The 15,901-nt window shown below is 44.4% G+C and overlaps 1 protein-coding gene across 2 annotated transcripts in view; it reads right to left on the reverse strand.

The window, feature by feature from the left end:
- Positions 1 to 15,901, reverse strand: part of BAZ2A (bromodomain adjacent to zinc finger domain 2A) — a 161,371-nt gene that overhangs the window by 25,011 nt on the left and 120,459 nt on the right. For both annotated transcript variants that reach the window (XM_077483474.1, XM_077483473.1), the window contains exons 20-25: positions 13,195 to 13,709; positions 7,340 to 7,556; positions 3,664 to 3,819; positions 3,381 to 3,541; positions 1,972 to 2,249; positions 1,717 to 1,849 (exon numbers count right to left, since the gene is read on the reverse strand). In XM_077483474.1, coding sequence (XP_077339600.1) covers positions 1,717 to 1,849; positions 1,972 to 2,249; positions 3,381 to 3,541; positions 3,664 to 3,819; positions 7,340 to 7,556; positions 13,195 to 13,709 — 1,460 coding nt within the window. The remainder of the gene's footprint in view (positions 1 to 1,716; positions 1,850 to 1,971; positions 2,250 to 3,380; positions 3,542 to 3,663; positions 3,820 to 7,339; positions 7,557 to 13,194; positions 13,710 to 15,901) is intronic.

The raw sequence follows: 15,901 nt of genomic DNA on the forward strand, positions 1-15,901 counted from the left end.
GTGACTGGCCCCTTTCACTCCAGGGCTTTCACAATGGAGCTGTGCGCTGGCAGGACGGTGAAAAAAGTCCTGCTAGCCATATCTTTGGAGTGAAGGAGCGGTGTATTCACCGCTCCTACCCATTGAAATCAAAGGGGCAGCGCGGCTACAGCGGCGCTTTTAACCCTTTTACGGCCGCTATCTCCCTTATTAGCACATGAGCACTGTGGCAACTGATTGGCTCCTTGTGCTGGTTCTCCCGCTCCCAGTCAGAGCTTTGATGTACAGGACATGGCAAGCAGCAGATATCCAGTGAAAATAAGGTATTTTTTTCCCCTTGTATTTAAAAATAAACTTCTCTTTTAATGAATATAGGACTGCAATAAATGCATATGCAATGTATATTTTGGGTCTGCCTGGATTTCAGCTTTAAAGATATAGGGAGTGAATTCACCAACGTTTACCGCAGGTGATAAGGTCATGTTACTCATTTGCATAAATTACAGGAAGCGGTAAAGTCCAATTCACAAATATTTTTTTTTTTAACAAGTACGTGGTTTTAACTGCAAAATTAAAAATGGGCTGGTAAATATTGTCCAAAAACCATGCAGTAAGCTCCATCTCACAAATGGAACATAAGTGTAGTAATAGTGGAGTAAAAAAAAAAAAAAAAAAAATCATACAATATTTATCATCAGGGTTTTGCTGGCAGTATCACATGCAGCATTTGTCAGAAACCCCCTCCCAATAGCTGGCTGCTATGCAGTGGGCCAGGAAGTCGACAAACACCCTCCACATGCCGGCAATTATGAAAACAAAAATCCAAACAACGCCCCCCCCCCCCCCCCCCAAATCCTGGCCATAAAAAGGGGATGGGGAGGTTGAGCAAGCAGCCCCCCCCCCCAAACCCTACCAGGCCCACATGCCCTTAAAAATGGGGGTGTCAGTGGGTCCAAACCACCTTGCCCCCAGACCCCCCCCCCTATGGGGTATACCCCTACCCATTCACCAAAAAAAGTGTACAAGTGAAGACAGTACAAAAGTTTTTGACAATGGCGGTGCAGGGGGGCAGGCAGAATGTGGGTGCGTTCGTGGCGAGCAGAGCTTTTTTTTCCCCCGGTGGCAGCTACATCGTGATTGACGATGGATCTACATGGGTTGGGGGGGGGGGGGGGGGACATTGTTTTTTTTATTATTTTTTTTAAATAAAGAAATTGTCAAAAACTCACACAGGTCTTTATTTACTTTTACACTTTTTGGGTGCACGGGTACTGTGTACCCCCCCATATTAATTCACATTCCGAGGGGGGTGTCCTTGTTCCGATAAGCCCCCCACAACCACCGCCCACCTGCCCCAAAGCATGCCCCCCGACCTGCATGCTCAGATAAGGGGATGGTATGGATTTTTTGGGTAGCCGCCACACCATTTTTTATTTATTTTTTGGCAAGGGGTTCCCCTTAAGACCCATACCCGCTGACATCTGATGAGTAATTTGTTAAGGAATGCGGCAGCCAGGTTGCCGACCCGCTCCATGCGCTAAAATTACTGCATAAAAGGAATTCGATAATTACCACTCAAATACCACATTCGTTATTTAAATGCAAAATTCTTAGTGAATTGCATTTTCAAAACTGATTTACCACAAGTGCCATTTTACCCCCTTTTTTTGGCCGTTAGTTAACTCTTAGTGAATTTACCCCATAGTTCCAGTTCTACTGGATTAACAAGGTACTTACCACTATACTAACTGATCGTTCCCATGCCAGGGACTTCTCCAGCTGCTGTAGGCACAGATATAGCTGAGCAGAACTTCTGCACCGTTCCACTGTCTGCCGCCACAAACGCAAGCGAGATGTAATGCTGTACTGACTTAAAAAAAAAAAAAAAAAAAAAGAAAAAAAAAAGTTGTTTAAGTTTCTGCTCACATATATTTTACACAAAATCTAAAAAGGTAAGTGTAAGAATTAGGAGTGAAGGGATCATGTCCTTACTTCTCAGTGGTTATCATAGTCTCCGGGTCAGTAGTTACAATCTTCTCATGCTGCACCTCACTCAGTATCCACAGCGGTTCCTTGAGGTATCGCCTTTCCACATTCTGTTCCATATCTAAAAGCCTTAGCACAGCTAAGTCCAATGGATTGTCTGGCTCCCTATGAAACCACACCTCCTCTCTCTTCACTTTGGCCAAGATATCATCTGATGCATCCACCTTGTGCTCAAAATACTTCAGGTCACTTCGGATTGAGTCTAAGCTTGGAGGAGACCAGCCCTAAAAAGAAGGGAATATTTACAGTTTTCCAAAATGTAAATAATATTAAAAAGGTGCAGCCTTAAAGCAAAACAAAATACACACACAGATTTAATGGTTTCAGACATGCCTTGAATGACACCCGTTACAGTTACTAGTGTGCTTATGTTCTCTCTCAACCACACTATCAAATGTCTGGTGTCATAGCTGATCACAAGGGCAGCACCTTGGAAACTGCAGATCAGAGGCTAAGATGGGAGCTTCCTTGGCTGTAAAGAACACGACCATTCTGCCTGGCAGTTTTTCAGGTGGATCTGATCAGATGGTCCATTCACTCCTATGGATGTTTACACTTGTCTACCTCTGATCTGATCCAGTTTACTAAAAACAGAAGGGGAACCCTCATCCTCCGTGTTGTAGTATCGGGTTGAAGGGTACTCAGGTGTAAACAGATAGCAAAATCTGTTTAAACCTGGCCGTCCATAGGGTAGAGCGGGCTCTGTCAGTGTCCGCTCTGCAGAAACTGAGCAGACACTGACCTGTCACCCGCCCACTCTGTTCTCATTAGCAGGGGAAGAGCAGGCAGATCCCCCGTTGATCAAAATGGCATCTGCCCTGTGTGAAAGGGGCCTTATAGTTGTGAAGTCCCTTTCAATTTACTGGGTGACACAGCACCTCTGAAATATATGCCTTGCCTATATAAAGTTGGACTTTGAGAAAAAGCATGACCTCAAGGGTAAATGTACTGTCCATAGGTAGCTGAAGGCTAAGAAAAATAGTTCCTCCCCTATGGGCTAAATGCCAGTATTCACAGACTTATCTCTCTGTAAAACAGTGGAAGACGCCCTGTGTGGAGGGTGTTTTTTGCTGACTGAACGAAAAATAAAAAAAATGAACCGTCTATGAAAACCTAAGTATTAACAAGGAAACCTCACACAACAGAGAAAAGGGGGTGACGGAGAAGTGAATACCCCCCTCCCCCCCCCAAACACACTCAAAGCCACCTTGCACTAAAGATAGAGCAAACATACTAATTAGCAATGTTTGTACTGAGTCAAAAGAAAATTATACATCACAAACAGAAATAGATATTCTGCAGCCAGTTATAATGTAACTTGTTAAAGAAAAAAGGTAATGATAGTTGCAACTAACCCTTAGCTGAAGATCTGATGCCAGGACTCTTCGCTCCAAATCTTCTACCCACTGGAGGACAGATAGATCCGCCTGGAATGACCACTGTTCTACTGACCATTTGTCTAATGTTTCCTGACTTACAGGGTGACCTTCTGCAGGTTTGAACTCAAAGATGGGATCTAAAAAAAGACAGACAAAAATATAGTTTACCAATAAATCACATAATGCAACAATATTAATAAGTGTTTCTAAAACTTTCCAGCCCTTTACATTTATCAATATTTCATGTTAAAACTCTTACCAGAGGCTGCCCGGGCACACATTTCTTTGAGGTGCCCAAGATGCTTTGTGAGGTACTTGTGCAAAGACTTTTCCCGCATGCCACGTGGGTGGAGAGCTTTTATTAAGGCCTCTAGCATAGCTGGGTCTTTTATCCACCACCATTTCTGTTTCTTGTCTATATGTGGAAAAGAAAGACGCAAATAATCAATTCTGATGTGCAAAATAATAACAGAACACAATTGTCGGGGGGACAATGGATTTTTTGGATGAAATGTATAGGGGCCAATGAAAGCCCCTATACATTTAAAATACATATATCATTTATTTATTTTGAAACCCAGATGGCTTAATTCATAGATTAAATTTTAGTCTAGGAATCTCCTCACAGCTTCATTACGAATATTCCAAAAAAGAGGGGAGAAGGAAACGCTTTTGCCGTGAGAGACAGTTTATGGGTGCCAAGGGGACTGGTCCCTCCGCCATAGCTGCATCCGCCATCTTTAAAGTTTCCCACACAGATGTAATAAGGGCGACAACTAGCACCTTCTTGTGCGCCACTGCAGTTGTGGAGGAACAACCTCACTGACGGGACAGGGATTGTGGCCACCAATCCCACAAGGTGGGCCACATCCAATGATGGCAGAGCCAGACATAGAATCAGTCGAGACGGGGGTGGCATGTACTAGCCTATATGCTTAAAACGCCACCTGTGATCTCTGCCTCCTACCACATAGGGGACATCGACCGAGACCCCACACAGGAGGCGCTGACCAAGGCTCCCCACAAGAGGCACCGGCCAAGACTGATGGCCCCCTCCCTCCCCCTCACAGGGGGCATCCACGGAGGGTCCACTTAACCCCCCCAAATGGGGGGGGGTCGCCCTCAGAGCCTCCACAGCGTCATCACTCTGGCAGAAAGCATCAGGTGTGGCCACGCGGACTAGCAGGCCGCAAAAAGCTGCATCCTGAATTTTTGTGGACAGAGTGTCCAAAGCACCTAGGCCCAAGGCCCGAGCCTCACCCAGGGAAGGGGAGGTGGAAGAGAACCCCAGAGGGGCCGACCACCCCCCTTCCCCGTGCGAGGCTCAGACAAGTACCCACACAACCCTAGGGAAGGAGAGGAGGGGGCCCCTTACCGCTCCCAGACAGATCCTTCTCGCCACTGAAGTGGGGGGGCTTTCGGCCATGAGGAACGCTGCGACACAGGCCAAGACCCTGGTCGTATGCGACCTCGCGAGACATTTAACTCGCAGGTCCAGCCCCCTTCCAGTGCGGCTATGACATGGCCGACCTAGAGCGTAGCTGCGGTCTGCACGCGCTCACTGGCCAGCCTGGGGAGACCACTGGATCTGTGTGTCCAGGCTGTCGCCCAGTCCGGCAGTTGATTGTTGATGTCACAGGAAAAAAAAATCCAAGAGAAAAATAAAAAATAAGTTTATCCACTTTCCTACCGTCATATGACGCCCCCGCAGGAACCCTTCGTCCTTCCGGGCGGGTGTCATATGACGTCCTAGGATTCTCTGCATTGTGGAGAGCTAGGGACACGATGCATGTGCCCGGTGGCCTCGATGTCCGGCGGGCACCCGCGATTGGCCGTTACCCGAGCAGGACCATAGATCTGTGTGTGTAAACACACAGATCCATGTCCTGTCAGGTGAGGAGACCGATCCATGATGCCCATTACAGAGGAACACTGATCGGTCTCCTCCCCTTGTGAGTCCCCCTCCCCCTACAGTTAGAATCACTCTTAGGACACAGTCAACCCTTTGATCACCCCCTAGTGGTTAACCCTTTCCCTACCAATGACTTTTATATAGCAATCAATGCATTTTATAGCACTGGCCCCAAAATACTGTCAAAAGTGTCCGATATGTCCGCCGCAATATCGCAGTCACAAGTTAGAAAATAAATAAATACATAAAAAAAAAAAACACAAACAATGCAGATCGCCGCCATTACTAGTAAAATAATAAAAATGCCATAATTCTATCCCCTATTTTGTAGACGCTATAACTTTTGCGCAATCCAATCAATTAGTGGTGCATCGAAATTTCGGCTGCCGAAAATTATCGGACGAAAATGGTGTTTGTCATTCGTTTGTGGTCTGCCCCGGGTGCCGCCCCATTTTGGAAATGTCTCTTTCCTGCTCTCCTTGTGTTAGCAGGGGCACTAGTGTGGGCACACCCATCTAGGGGCGGACCGTCGCCTGCTTCATCAGAGGAATGCCAGCTTCCCTCTATGCACAGAAAAACCCTGTCCTCACCCCGGCTAATCTACCATCGCAGCGTCAGTGTCCAGCTGTGGCTCCTCCCCCCGTGGTTGCATAGCCACGGGACGCTGTAGATGGTGAAGTGGTGGCCTAAAGTACCATGGCGTGATGGCATCCAAGGAGGAGGGAAAAAAAGAACGTGGGCGGGAAGTCGGCGGCAGAGGAGAGGACCAGAGGGGAGCCCGTCACTGAGGAGAGCAAGGAGTTCTACAAACTCCAGATCTGGGACCTCGGGGGCTTCCTGGAGAGGTGATGGTGGAGGAGGCTACAGGTCTCAGCATGCTCTGACTGGAAGAGGAGCAACAAGTTTAAGGTAGCACTACAACTCCCAGCATGCCGTGTAAAAGTAAATGTTTTCATGAAAGTGCATCAAACTCCTGCATACCACCTCACCTTCATAAGACACGCATACTGATCTAATGGTAGCACATCTAAAAACATACATAGAAAATGTGACAGGGAAAAGAACGCACCACACTCATGTGGTTCCAGCTAAAGTCATGTTTGTGCATTTGCAGCACATAAAAATGCAGCACTCCGCTTTATTTATTTTTTTAAACACACATGAAAGCGCTGCAGTGGTATAATCAAAGCTTATTGGGATCCTTCTGACTCTGACCATCTCCTGTACCATGTCCCCAGTCTCTGACCATCTCCTGCATCATATCTGCTAGAGGTACACTGCATGAAAATTTTGCTAATACGATTAGCCATGTGTTATATAAAAACATATACAGTCCTTTTCGGTATCGGTTTTCGGCCTAGTGTATTTTTCATTTTCAGTATCGGTACCAAAAACCCCATTCGGTGCACCCCTACAATCAATATACACTTATTGGGGGGGGAATGATCAAAATTAATTTGGGTACAACATCGCACAATTCACATTCAAAGTGAAAACTGAAAATTGGCCTGGGCAGGAAGGGGGTCAAAAATGCCCTGTATGGAAGTGGTTAGAAAAAAAAAAAAAAACAGAAAAAAAAAAAAGTTGCCAGAACCAGAGATCACAGCAGGGAACTAGGTCCTTACTCCCGACTAGGCAGAAAAAAAAAAAAAAAAAAAAAAACTGAAGGCCTATAGCAGAGAGGAGGGGGGGTGTATATCACCTAGGACTGCCCATAGGCATAGCCAAGCCGTTTTTCTGCCTAGTGACCTACCCTGCAGGGGGCAATATAACCCTATGGTTCTGAATAACGGAGCACCGCATCCGTCAATGAACAAAAGAGAAAGGTAATTTTTAATAGGGTTATGTTACAATATGGCTTGTGTTGCAATTGTATGTGGTATGTTTTATTATATTTGTAAAAAAATTAAAATAAATTGTGAAGTCATGCTTTAAGACAAACTAATTATAATTTCAAGATCTTCACATATGCATCCTGCGAAGAGTTAAAAGGGATGAAACAAGTGATGCGAGGTAAACTCACCCTCTGGAATGGGCCTTTGTATGAGCTGATTGTAGTACTTCTGCTCTATGTCTGAGAAGAGCTTTCTGGATGGCCTTCCTCTACGTCTCCCTTGTGCTGAGCTGTGTAAACTTGCCGCACTATTTCTTAAAGGCTTGTTACATAAATGACAAAGTGCAGAAACAGACGGCAGACAAGTGCCAACACCAGCAGGCTGCTCTTCTGTCAGTTCACTGGCCTGTAGAATATAAACAATGTGTTAAATTTATATGGTTAATGGATATGCTTGGTCCACCCTAAAGTGGACCTTCCGCTCATCGGAACCCTCCCCCCCTCCGGTGCCACAATCGGCACCTTTCAGGGGGGAGGGGGGTGCAGTTACCTGGATAATCCAGGTAACTGCACCCACTTCCGGGATAGCTCTCTGCAGAAAGGGGCGTAACTTACGCCCCTTTCCGCAAGTGCCCGCCCCTTCCGGCAAGTGCCCCGCTGCCTGCTGGGAAACACACAGATCCCAGAGGCAGCGGGGAGCGTCCTTATTGCGCAGCGCGATTCGCACATGCGCAGTAGGGAACCGGGAAATGAAGCCGAAAGGCTCCATTTCCTGATTCCCATACCCAAGATGGCGGCGGCAGGACCCGACAGACGACCTAGAGATCGGCTTCGGGTGCCGACATTGCGGGCGCGCTGGACAGGTAAGTGTCACTATTTTAAAAGTCAGCAGCTGCAGTATTTGTAGCTGCTGGCTTTTTTTTTTTTTTTTTAAAAACGCGGAGTCCCGGTGGACTCCCACTTTAATATTCAGTGGGCTGCAGTTCTTAGAAACTTTTCAACACCATGTAAAAAGAAACCGAAAGGCTCAGTTCCACAAGCAATACATTTCTTATTTACAATAATGATTGTTATTTTCAGCTTGGCCCAAGCTATTACAATCCTTTTGGCATCAACAAAACACATTTAAAAAAATGTAGAGGGCTATAGACACAAAACAAGGTTAAAGCACTACCCCATATAAATAAGATGGATTTAATATGGCAGAGTGCAATGACCACTACCAAACAATCAGCAATGACCAGTCTTAGTCCAGATATATTAAAGACAAGCTCTGATGGCTACTTATTACACATCATTTCTGCAATGAATACTTTATCAATATTCCTGAATGTCATTAATCCCACAAAGCAGAAAAGTACAGAACTCGCAGAGTTCTTTGAATGGATAGTAAATTATATTTGTTACTACCATGGCAAGAAGTAGCTGGTAGTGAAGTAAAAAAAGAAAAGCTGTATAGCCTATAAGCAGTAAGAGAAATTATGTTTTCCGGTTTCCTGGCACTTAGTGGCTATCAAAGTATGTCTGATTAGGGCCTGACTTATATTTGCTATATTTGGGGGGGGGGGGGGGGGACATTTTGGGACTTCTTGCAGTTTAAAAAGAGCCACCAGAAGGACCCAGAATAAATGCTTCTGATACAAGAAGTGCAGAGTACACCATATCTAGAGTGCCCAAGCATGAGTACTGACAGGGAAGCCATGCGTCAGCAAAACCAATAAGCTTTTGGCAGACCAACACGGCTGAAAAGAGAACTTGCAGCCAATTTTACACATGGTTCAGCAAAATACAAGGATACGAGGTGATCACAAGCAGGAGCGGTCAATGTCACTCATTTAAAGGGTAAATCTGACTGCCACAATAAGGAGATTTCTCTCAGTATGCTTAATAGATGCAGACTGAAATTGGTCTGAATGATTCTTCCTTCAGAGAGGGCAGAGAGTCTACATCTAATAACATATGCAGAAGGATCCTGATCTAAAACAAAGATGCCAAGCATGTCTGTATGACTTAGTAGGAATGAAGGGAAAGGAATCTAACGCACATAGGTCAAAGGTAGCCCCTAGCAGACAGCTGAAACAGACCATAAAGGAGCCTCTTCACACAAGAGCCAAATGGAGCTATATCGTATGCCTGTGTAGGGCAGCGTTTACCTGCACAGGTGCTCCGTGTATCTCTGTGCAGGCAGTCACATTGATGCCTATTGGGACACAGTGGCTGCATGGACACAGCTCCTCTGTCCCAATATGACAGGCACATGGGTAAGGGTTTGATGGTTCTAGCTAAAGGACTAAAATGGAGTTCAAAAACACACCAGACTTGCAAAAATGTTGTTAGTTCCTAAATTTCTGTTGTGAGCCATTTAAAGGGGAAGCTTCCTTTAATCAGTTCCTGTAAACCAGTGTTTAACTCCAGTCCTCAAGTACCCCCAACAGGTCATGTTTTCAGGATTTCCCTCAGATGAAACCACTGTGGTAATTACTAAGGTAGTGAAAATGATCAAATTCCCTGTGCAAAATAATGGCGAGCCTGAAAACTGGGCCTCCTTGAGGACTGGAGTTAAGAAACATTGCTGTAAACTATCAGTAAACTATCAGTGAAAGCTATATTTATTCATAAATCTAGTTCTGAAAGAAGAACTAGAGTGGAGAGGTTTGTTGAAGTAACAAAAAGAAGAGATCATACGCTGCTACTTTATTCAGACTCATGTCAGAAGCTCATCACTATTGATCAGGATGAACATGTTACTGTATTATGTAGCAACAAATCAGGTAGTGAATATTCTAGTAAAAAAAAAAAAAAAAAAAAAAAAAAAAACTTTAGATCAAATTTCAAGAGAGATCAAGTGATAGCTCAAGTAAAGTTGACTGTTATTGCCCTCTTTGGGTATAACCGCCATTTACGCTTTTAGAAGATCAAGTGGAAATCTCCCTCCAACAATAGTATTGCCTAAACACATCTGTATCACAAAATGATTGATCTCTTGGGGTAACTTCAACAGTATAAGCAATGACACAACCCCATATCAGCATTGTTAACCGAGCATCTTCAGCCAACATATAGATAACAGCTCTTGTATGGAGTGCTGACCTAGAGAAGCTCATGGTCCTTTGATGTCGAGTCTAAAATCTAGATGTTCCCTTTCACATAGCAAAACTTAAAATAAAAAAAATAAAAAAGTGCGCTTGTAAGACCACTGCGCAAATACAGTGTGACAAAGTATTGCAACAACCGCCATTTTATGCTCTAGGGCAGTGATGGCGAACCTTGGCACCCCAGATGTTTTGGAACTACATTTCCCATGATGCTCAACTACACTGTAGAGTGCTTGAGCATCATGGGAAATGTAGTTCCAAAACATCTGGAGTGCCAAGGTTCGCCATCACTGCTCTAGGGTGTTAGAAAGAAACAATATATAATGTTAAGGGGTTTCAAGCATTTTTTTTTTTGCTAGAAAATTAGATTTTAACCACGTAAGGACCGCCGCATGCCAATGTACGTCATCAGAATGGCATGTACAAGCACGTACATGTACATGCTTGCCTTCCAGCGGGAGGGGGGGTCCAATCGGATCCCCTCCCGCTGGATGCAGCGGTCCGTTTCGCTTCAGGAGCGATCCGGGATGAGGGGATGGCCATTGGTTTCTGGCCACCCCCTCTCGATCGCTCCTGGCGAATGAGAAGCTTCCTCCCGCTGTGTATAGTAAACACAGGCAAGGAGGAAGTGATGTCATTCTCCTCGGGGCGGTCTTTTTGACCGGACTACGAGGAGAACACTGAAAGTAAGTGCACCAAACACTACATTAACATGTAGGCACACAAACCCCCGCGGATCCCCCCCCCCTCCCAGTCACAGTGTCACTGATTGCAGTGATCATTTTTTTACTGATCACTGCATTCAGTGTCAGTTGTGACAGTAAAAAGTGTCAGGGCAGTTAGTGTTAGGTCCAGGGTAGCCCCCTACCACCCCCCAATAAAGGTTTAATCCCCCGATTGCCCCTAGAGTTAACCCTTTCACCCCTTTTGCCAGTGTCACTAAGCAATCATTTTTCTGATCGCTGCATTAGTGTCACTGGTGTCGCTAGGTAGCTAGTTATTTTTTTAGGTTCACCGCCAGGTTTTTATAGCGCTAGATACCCCCATATACTACCCAATAATGGTTTTAACCCCCTGATTGCCCCTAGTTAACCCTTTCACCCCCTTTTGCCAGTGTCACTAAGCGATCATGTTTCTGATCGCTGCATTAGTGTCACTAGTGTCGCTAGGTAGCTAGTTATTTTTTTAGGTTCACCGCCAGGTTTTTATAGCGCTAGGTACCCAGATATACTACCCAATAATGGTTTTAACCCCCTGATTGCCCCTAGTTAACCCTTTCACCAGCGATCACAGTATAAGCGTCACTGGTGACACTGGTTAGCCAGTTATTTAGGTTCCCCGTCAGGTTTTTATATAGCGCCAGGGACCCCCATATACTACCTAATAAAAATTTGAACCCCCTGATTGCCCCTAGTTAACCCTTTCACCAGTGATCACCGTATAAGTGTTACGGGTGACTCTGGTTAGTTAGTTTGCTTTTTATAGCATCAGGGCACCCACCATTACCCAATAAAGGTTTAACCCCCTGATCACCCGGCGGGTGATATCAATTAGGTTTTAGGGTCAGGGTCTGCGTTGCCCCAGGCAGCGCTAGGTTAGTGCCAGTACCGCTAACACCTACGCGCAAAGCATACACCTCCCGTAGTGGTATAGAATCTGAACAGATCAATATCTGGTCTGATCAGATCTATACTAGCGTCCCCAGCAGTTTAGGGTTCCAAAAAAACGCATTGTTAGCAGGATCAGCCCAGATACCTGCTAGCACCTGCGTTTTGCATGTGTGAGCAATATATCATTTAGTGACAACTTTATGCAAAAAAAAATTTTAATATTCCTGCAACTTGTGGCAAAATATAAAATATTTCATGGACTCATCATGCCTCTCAGTAAATAGATTGGGGTGTCTACTTTCCAAAATGGGGTCATTTGGGGGGGGTTTGTGTTATTTTGGCATTTTATGGCCTTCGAAACTGATAGGTAGTGAGGAGTGAAATCAAAAATTTGCACCCTTAGAAATCCTGAAGGCGGTGATTGGTTTTCGGGGTGCCGTACATGGCTAGGCTCCAAAAAAGTCCCACACATGTGGTATCCCCATACTCAGGAGAAGCAGCAGAATATATTTTGGGGTGCAATTCCACATATAACTATGACATGTGTGAGCAATATATCATTTAGTGACAACTTTTTGTAAACTTTTTTTTTTTTTGTGTCATTATTCAATCACTTGGGACAAAAAAAATATATATATTCAATGGGCTCAACATGCCCCTCAGCAATTTCCTTGGGGTGTCTACTTTCCAAAATGGGGTCATTTGGGGGGGGGGGGGTTTGTACTGCCCTGCCATTTTAGCACCTCAAGAAATGATAGGCAGTCATAAATTAAAAGCTGTGTAAATTCCAGAAAATGTACTCTAGTTTGTAGACGCTATAACTTTTGCGCAAACCAATAAATATACGCTTATTGATATTTCTTTTACTAAAGACACGTGGCTGAATACATTTTGCTCTAAATATATGACTAAAATTGAGTTTATTCGATTTTTCTTATAACAAAAAGTAGAAAATATCTTTAATTCTTAAAATTTTGGGCCTTTTTCCATTTATATCGCAAAAAATAAAAAATCGCAGAGGCAATCAAATACCATCAAAAGAAAGCTCTATTTGTGGGAAGAAAAGGACGCAAATTTCGTTTGGGTACAACATTGCATGACCGCGCAATTACCAGTTAAAGCAGTGCAGTGGGAAATTGTAAAAAGACCTCTGGTCCTTAGGCTGAAAATTGGTCCGGGGCTGAAGTGGTTAACTTGTAAACAAATGTAAAAAGAGGATTGGTAAGCTGCAATATATTCGGTTTTTGGGTTTAATATCACTTTAAGCATGCATAAAGTATACATAAGCAACACTACATTAGTGTAGAAGAGAGAATATTACACACAATGACAAACTCACCTGCACTGGTGGTGTAGCTGCAGCATGGGAGGGTAGGGGAAGTAGGTGGTTTGTTTGAGAATTGTTTTTCTGAGAAGAATCAGTGCAATGAGTCCTAGGAAGCAAATTATACAACTTGTTCTCTTTTTCATCTGTGTCTGTGGCTCCAGGACACGGTCCAATTTCAAAAGCAGATGGTGGGTTACTTCGAGGAGGACTGTTCTCAGGTGTCAGTACAGTACTGTTCATGATTGCATTTTGACACTGGCTCAGCCATGAAAGTACAGTTACCTGGCCCATGTCTTGTGGCTGCTCAGAAATAAGGGTGCTTGATTGTAAAAGGCCATTTATGGGGACTTCCTGAGATCCAGTGCACTGACAGAATTTACAATGTTCTGAATCGGCTCTCGGTTTCCTAGGACGACCACGGGAGCGACTAAAAGTAAAGTAACATTTATCTTCTGTTTCTTCGACTACCTCGCTCTTCAAAAAAGCCACTTCTGGTAACTCAGTCTGTGGTGGATCCAGTGTTTGACCTGAAAGTTAACAGTTCCATCAGCCAGGTCTAGACAATTCACTTGACCATGTTAATACATGTGACTTAAAAAAAAAAAAAAATAATTGACTCGCAAATGCATACTGACTTAAGGAGAAGACACCTTTCCTCCGATTGACATCAGTGGTTCCCAACCCTGTCCCCACAACAGGACATCTTTGCAGGTTTTCCTTCATCTTGTATAGGTGTTTTAAATCAGAGCCAATGGTTTGGTATTTTGGACATTAATTTTGTCTAAGAGAAATTCCCAAACCATGTCCTGTTGGGGGTACCTGAGGACAGGGTTGAGAACCACTGATCTACATTGCCTAGGCTGAAATACAACTTTTTATTCCCTTTATTCACAGGTCAGAAAGAGGTCACGTTTAAAGCTAAAATTATGTGATTTGGTAAAGCTTAAATGTAACCATTTCAAAAAAGCCTGAATTTTAATAACATATCAATTTAAAAAGACAGGCTAAAAAAACAAAATATAGAATATGGAATGAAAGCAGTATTAAACCCAAATTATAAATAAATTGTATATATATATATATATATATATATATATATATATATATATATATATATATATATATATATATATATATATATATACACACACACACACACACACACACACACACAGATCAATCAGATGTGGTGGCTGCATTCATTTTTTTAATAAATTTTTTGCCTTTTTTTCCCCCTCTTGTTCTGAGCTGGTGATCTGGCCAATAGCACACACAAGTGTTATGCCGCATACACACGATCGTAATTCCGGACAGAAAAAGACTGATGAGCGCTTTTCATCGGAAAATGCAACCGTGTGTATGCGCCATCGGAATTTAGCTGTCCGAATTTCCGCCAGCCAAAAATTGATAGCATGTTCTCAATTTTCCCGACGGAAAAACTTTCTATTAGAAATTACGATCGCGTTTATGCAATTCTGACATGCCAAAAATCACGCATGCTCAGATTCAACTACGAGACAGAAGCTATTGAACTTCCTTATTCTAGTCCCGTCTTGCGTGCTGTACATCACCGCGTTCGAAACGATCGGAAATTTGGTGTGACCGGGTGTAGGCAAGACAGCTTGAGCGGAATTCCATCGGAATTTCGTCGGGAAAACCATCAGAGCTTTTTCTGACGAGAATTCCATTCGTGTGTACGCGGCATTAGAGTGCCTACACTCTGGAGGGATGGGAGTGTTATGCCTCGTACACACGATTGGATTGTCCGACGGACTTGGAAAGAAGTCTTGACTCACAATTGTCTGCCGGACTCGGCAGTACAGCGGTCAATCTGTGTGCTAGTCCGCTGGACCTTTGAAATGAACGGACTTGCCCACACAAGGAGTAAAGTCCGTTCATTTTGAACGTGGCTCCAGGTAGACGGAACTAGTGAAGGAAGTCAATGTCACCGCCTCCATCGGCGAGATTGACACCTCGCTAGCCCCGTCATCTGGTATGGATTTAAAGGGGAACCCCTATGCCGAAAAACGGCGTGGGGGGTCCCCTCAAAGTCCATAGCAGACCCTTACCCGGGCACGCAGCCCGGCTGGTCAGACAAAAGGGTGGGGATGCGCGAGCCCCCCGCCCCCCCCCCATTTTATTATATCTTTTCATGTGACAACACGTAAGAAATGACACTTTGCTACAATGTAAAGTAGTGAGTGTACAACAGTGTAAATTTTCTTTCCCCTCAAAATAACACAGCCTCTGATGCCATGTGGCATCAGAGGGGCAGGGTCAGCCATTTATGTCACCGGGTGGCCCCGTCCTCAGCTATATAACAGCCATCACCGAGAAGAAGCATACTCGGCAGGAGCCTCTCATGGAGGTGGAGCTGTTGCAGCTTTTTTTTTTCCCCTTTTTTGGCTTGTCGGGCGGCGCGAGATGGATCTACATCGTGGGACATTTTTTATTTTTTTATCTTTTATTAAAGGACTTGTTCCAAAGGGTCTCCTGTCATTTTTACTATTTTTGACACTCTTGTGAAATTGTAGGGGTACAATGTACCCGTTACAATTTCACATGGATGGGGGAGTGGGGTTTGGCCGGGATCTGGGGGTTCCCTTGTCCATGTCCGCAGACCCCCCACAACCAGGGATGGGAGGATGAGACCCTTGTCCCTGTCAACATGGGGACAAGATGTTTTGGGAGGGGCCCCAAAACATCCTCCCCATGTTGT

The sequence above is a fragment of the Lithobates pipiens genome, unplaced genomic scaffold (assembly GCF_037356315.1).
Source record: "Lithobates pipiens isolate NorthernLeopardFrog02 unplaced genomic scaffold, aLitPip1_a1.2 Scaffold_16, whole genome shotgun sequence".
NCBI lineage: Eukaryota > Metazoa > Chordata > Amphibia > Anura > Ranidae > Lithobates > Lithobates pipiens.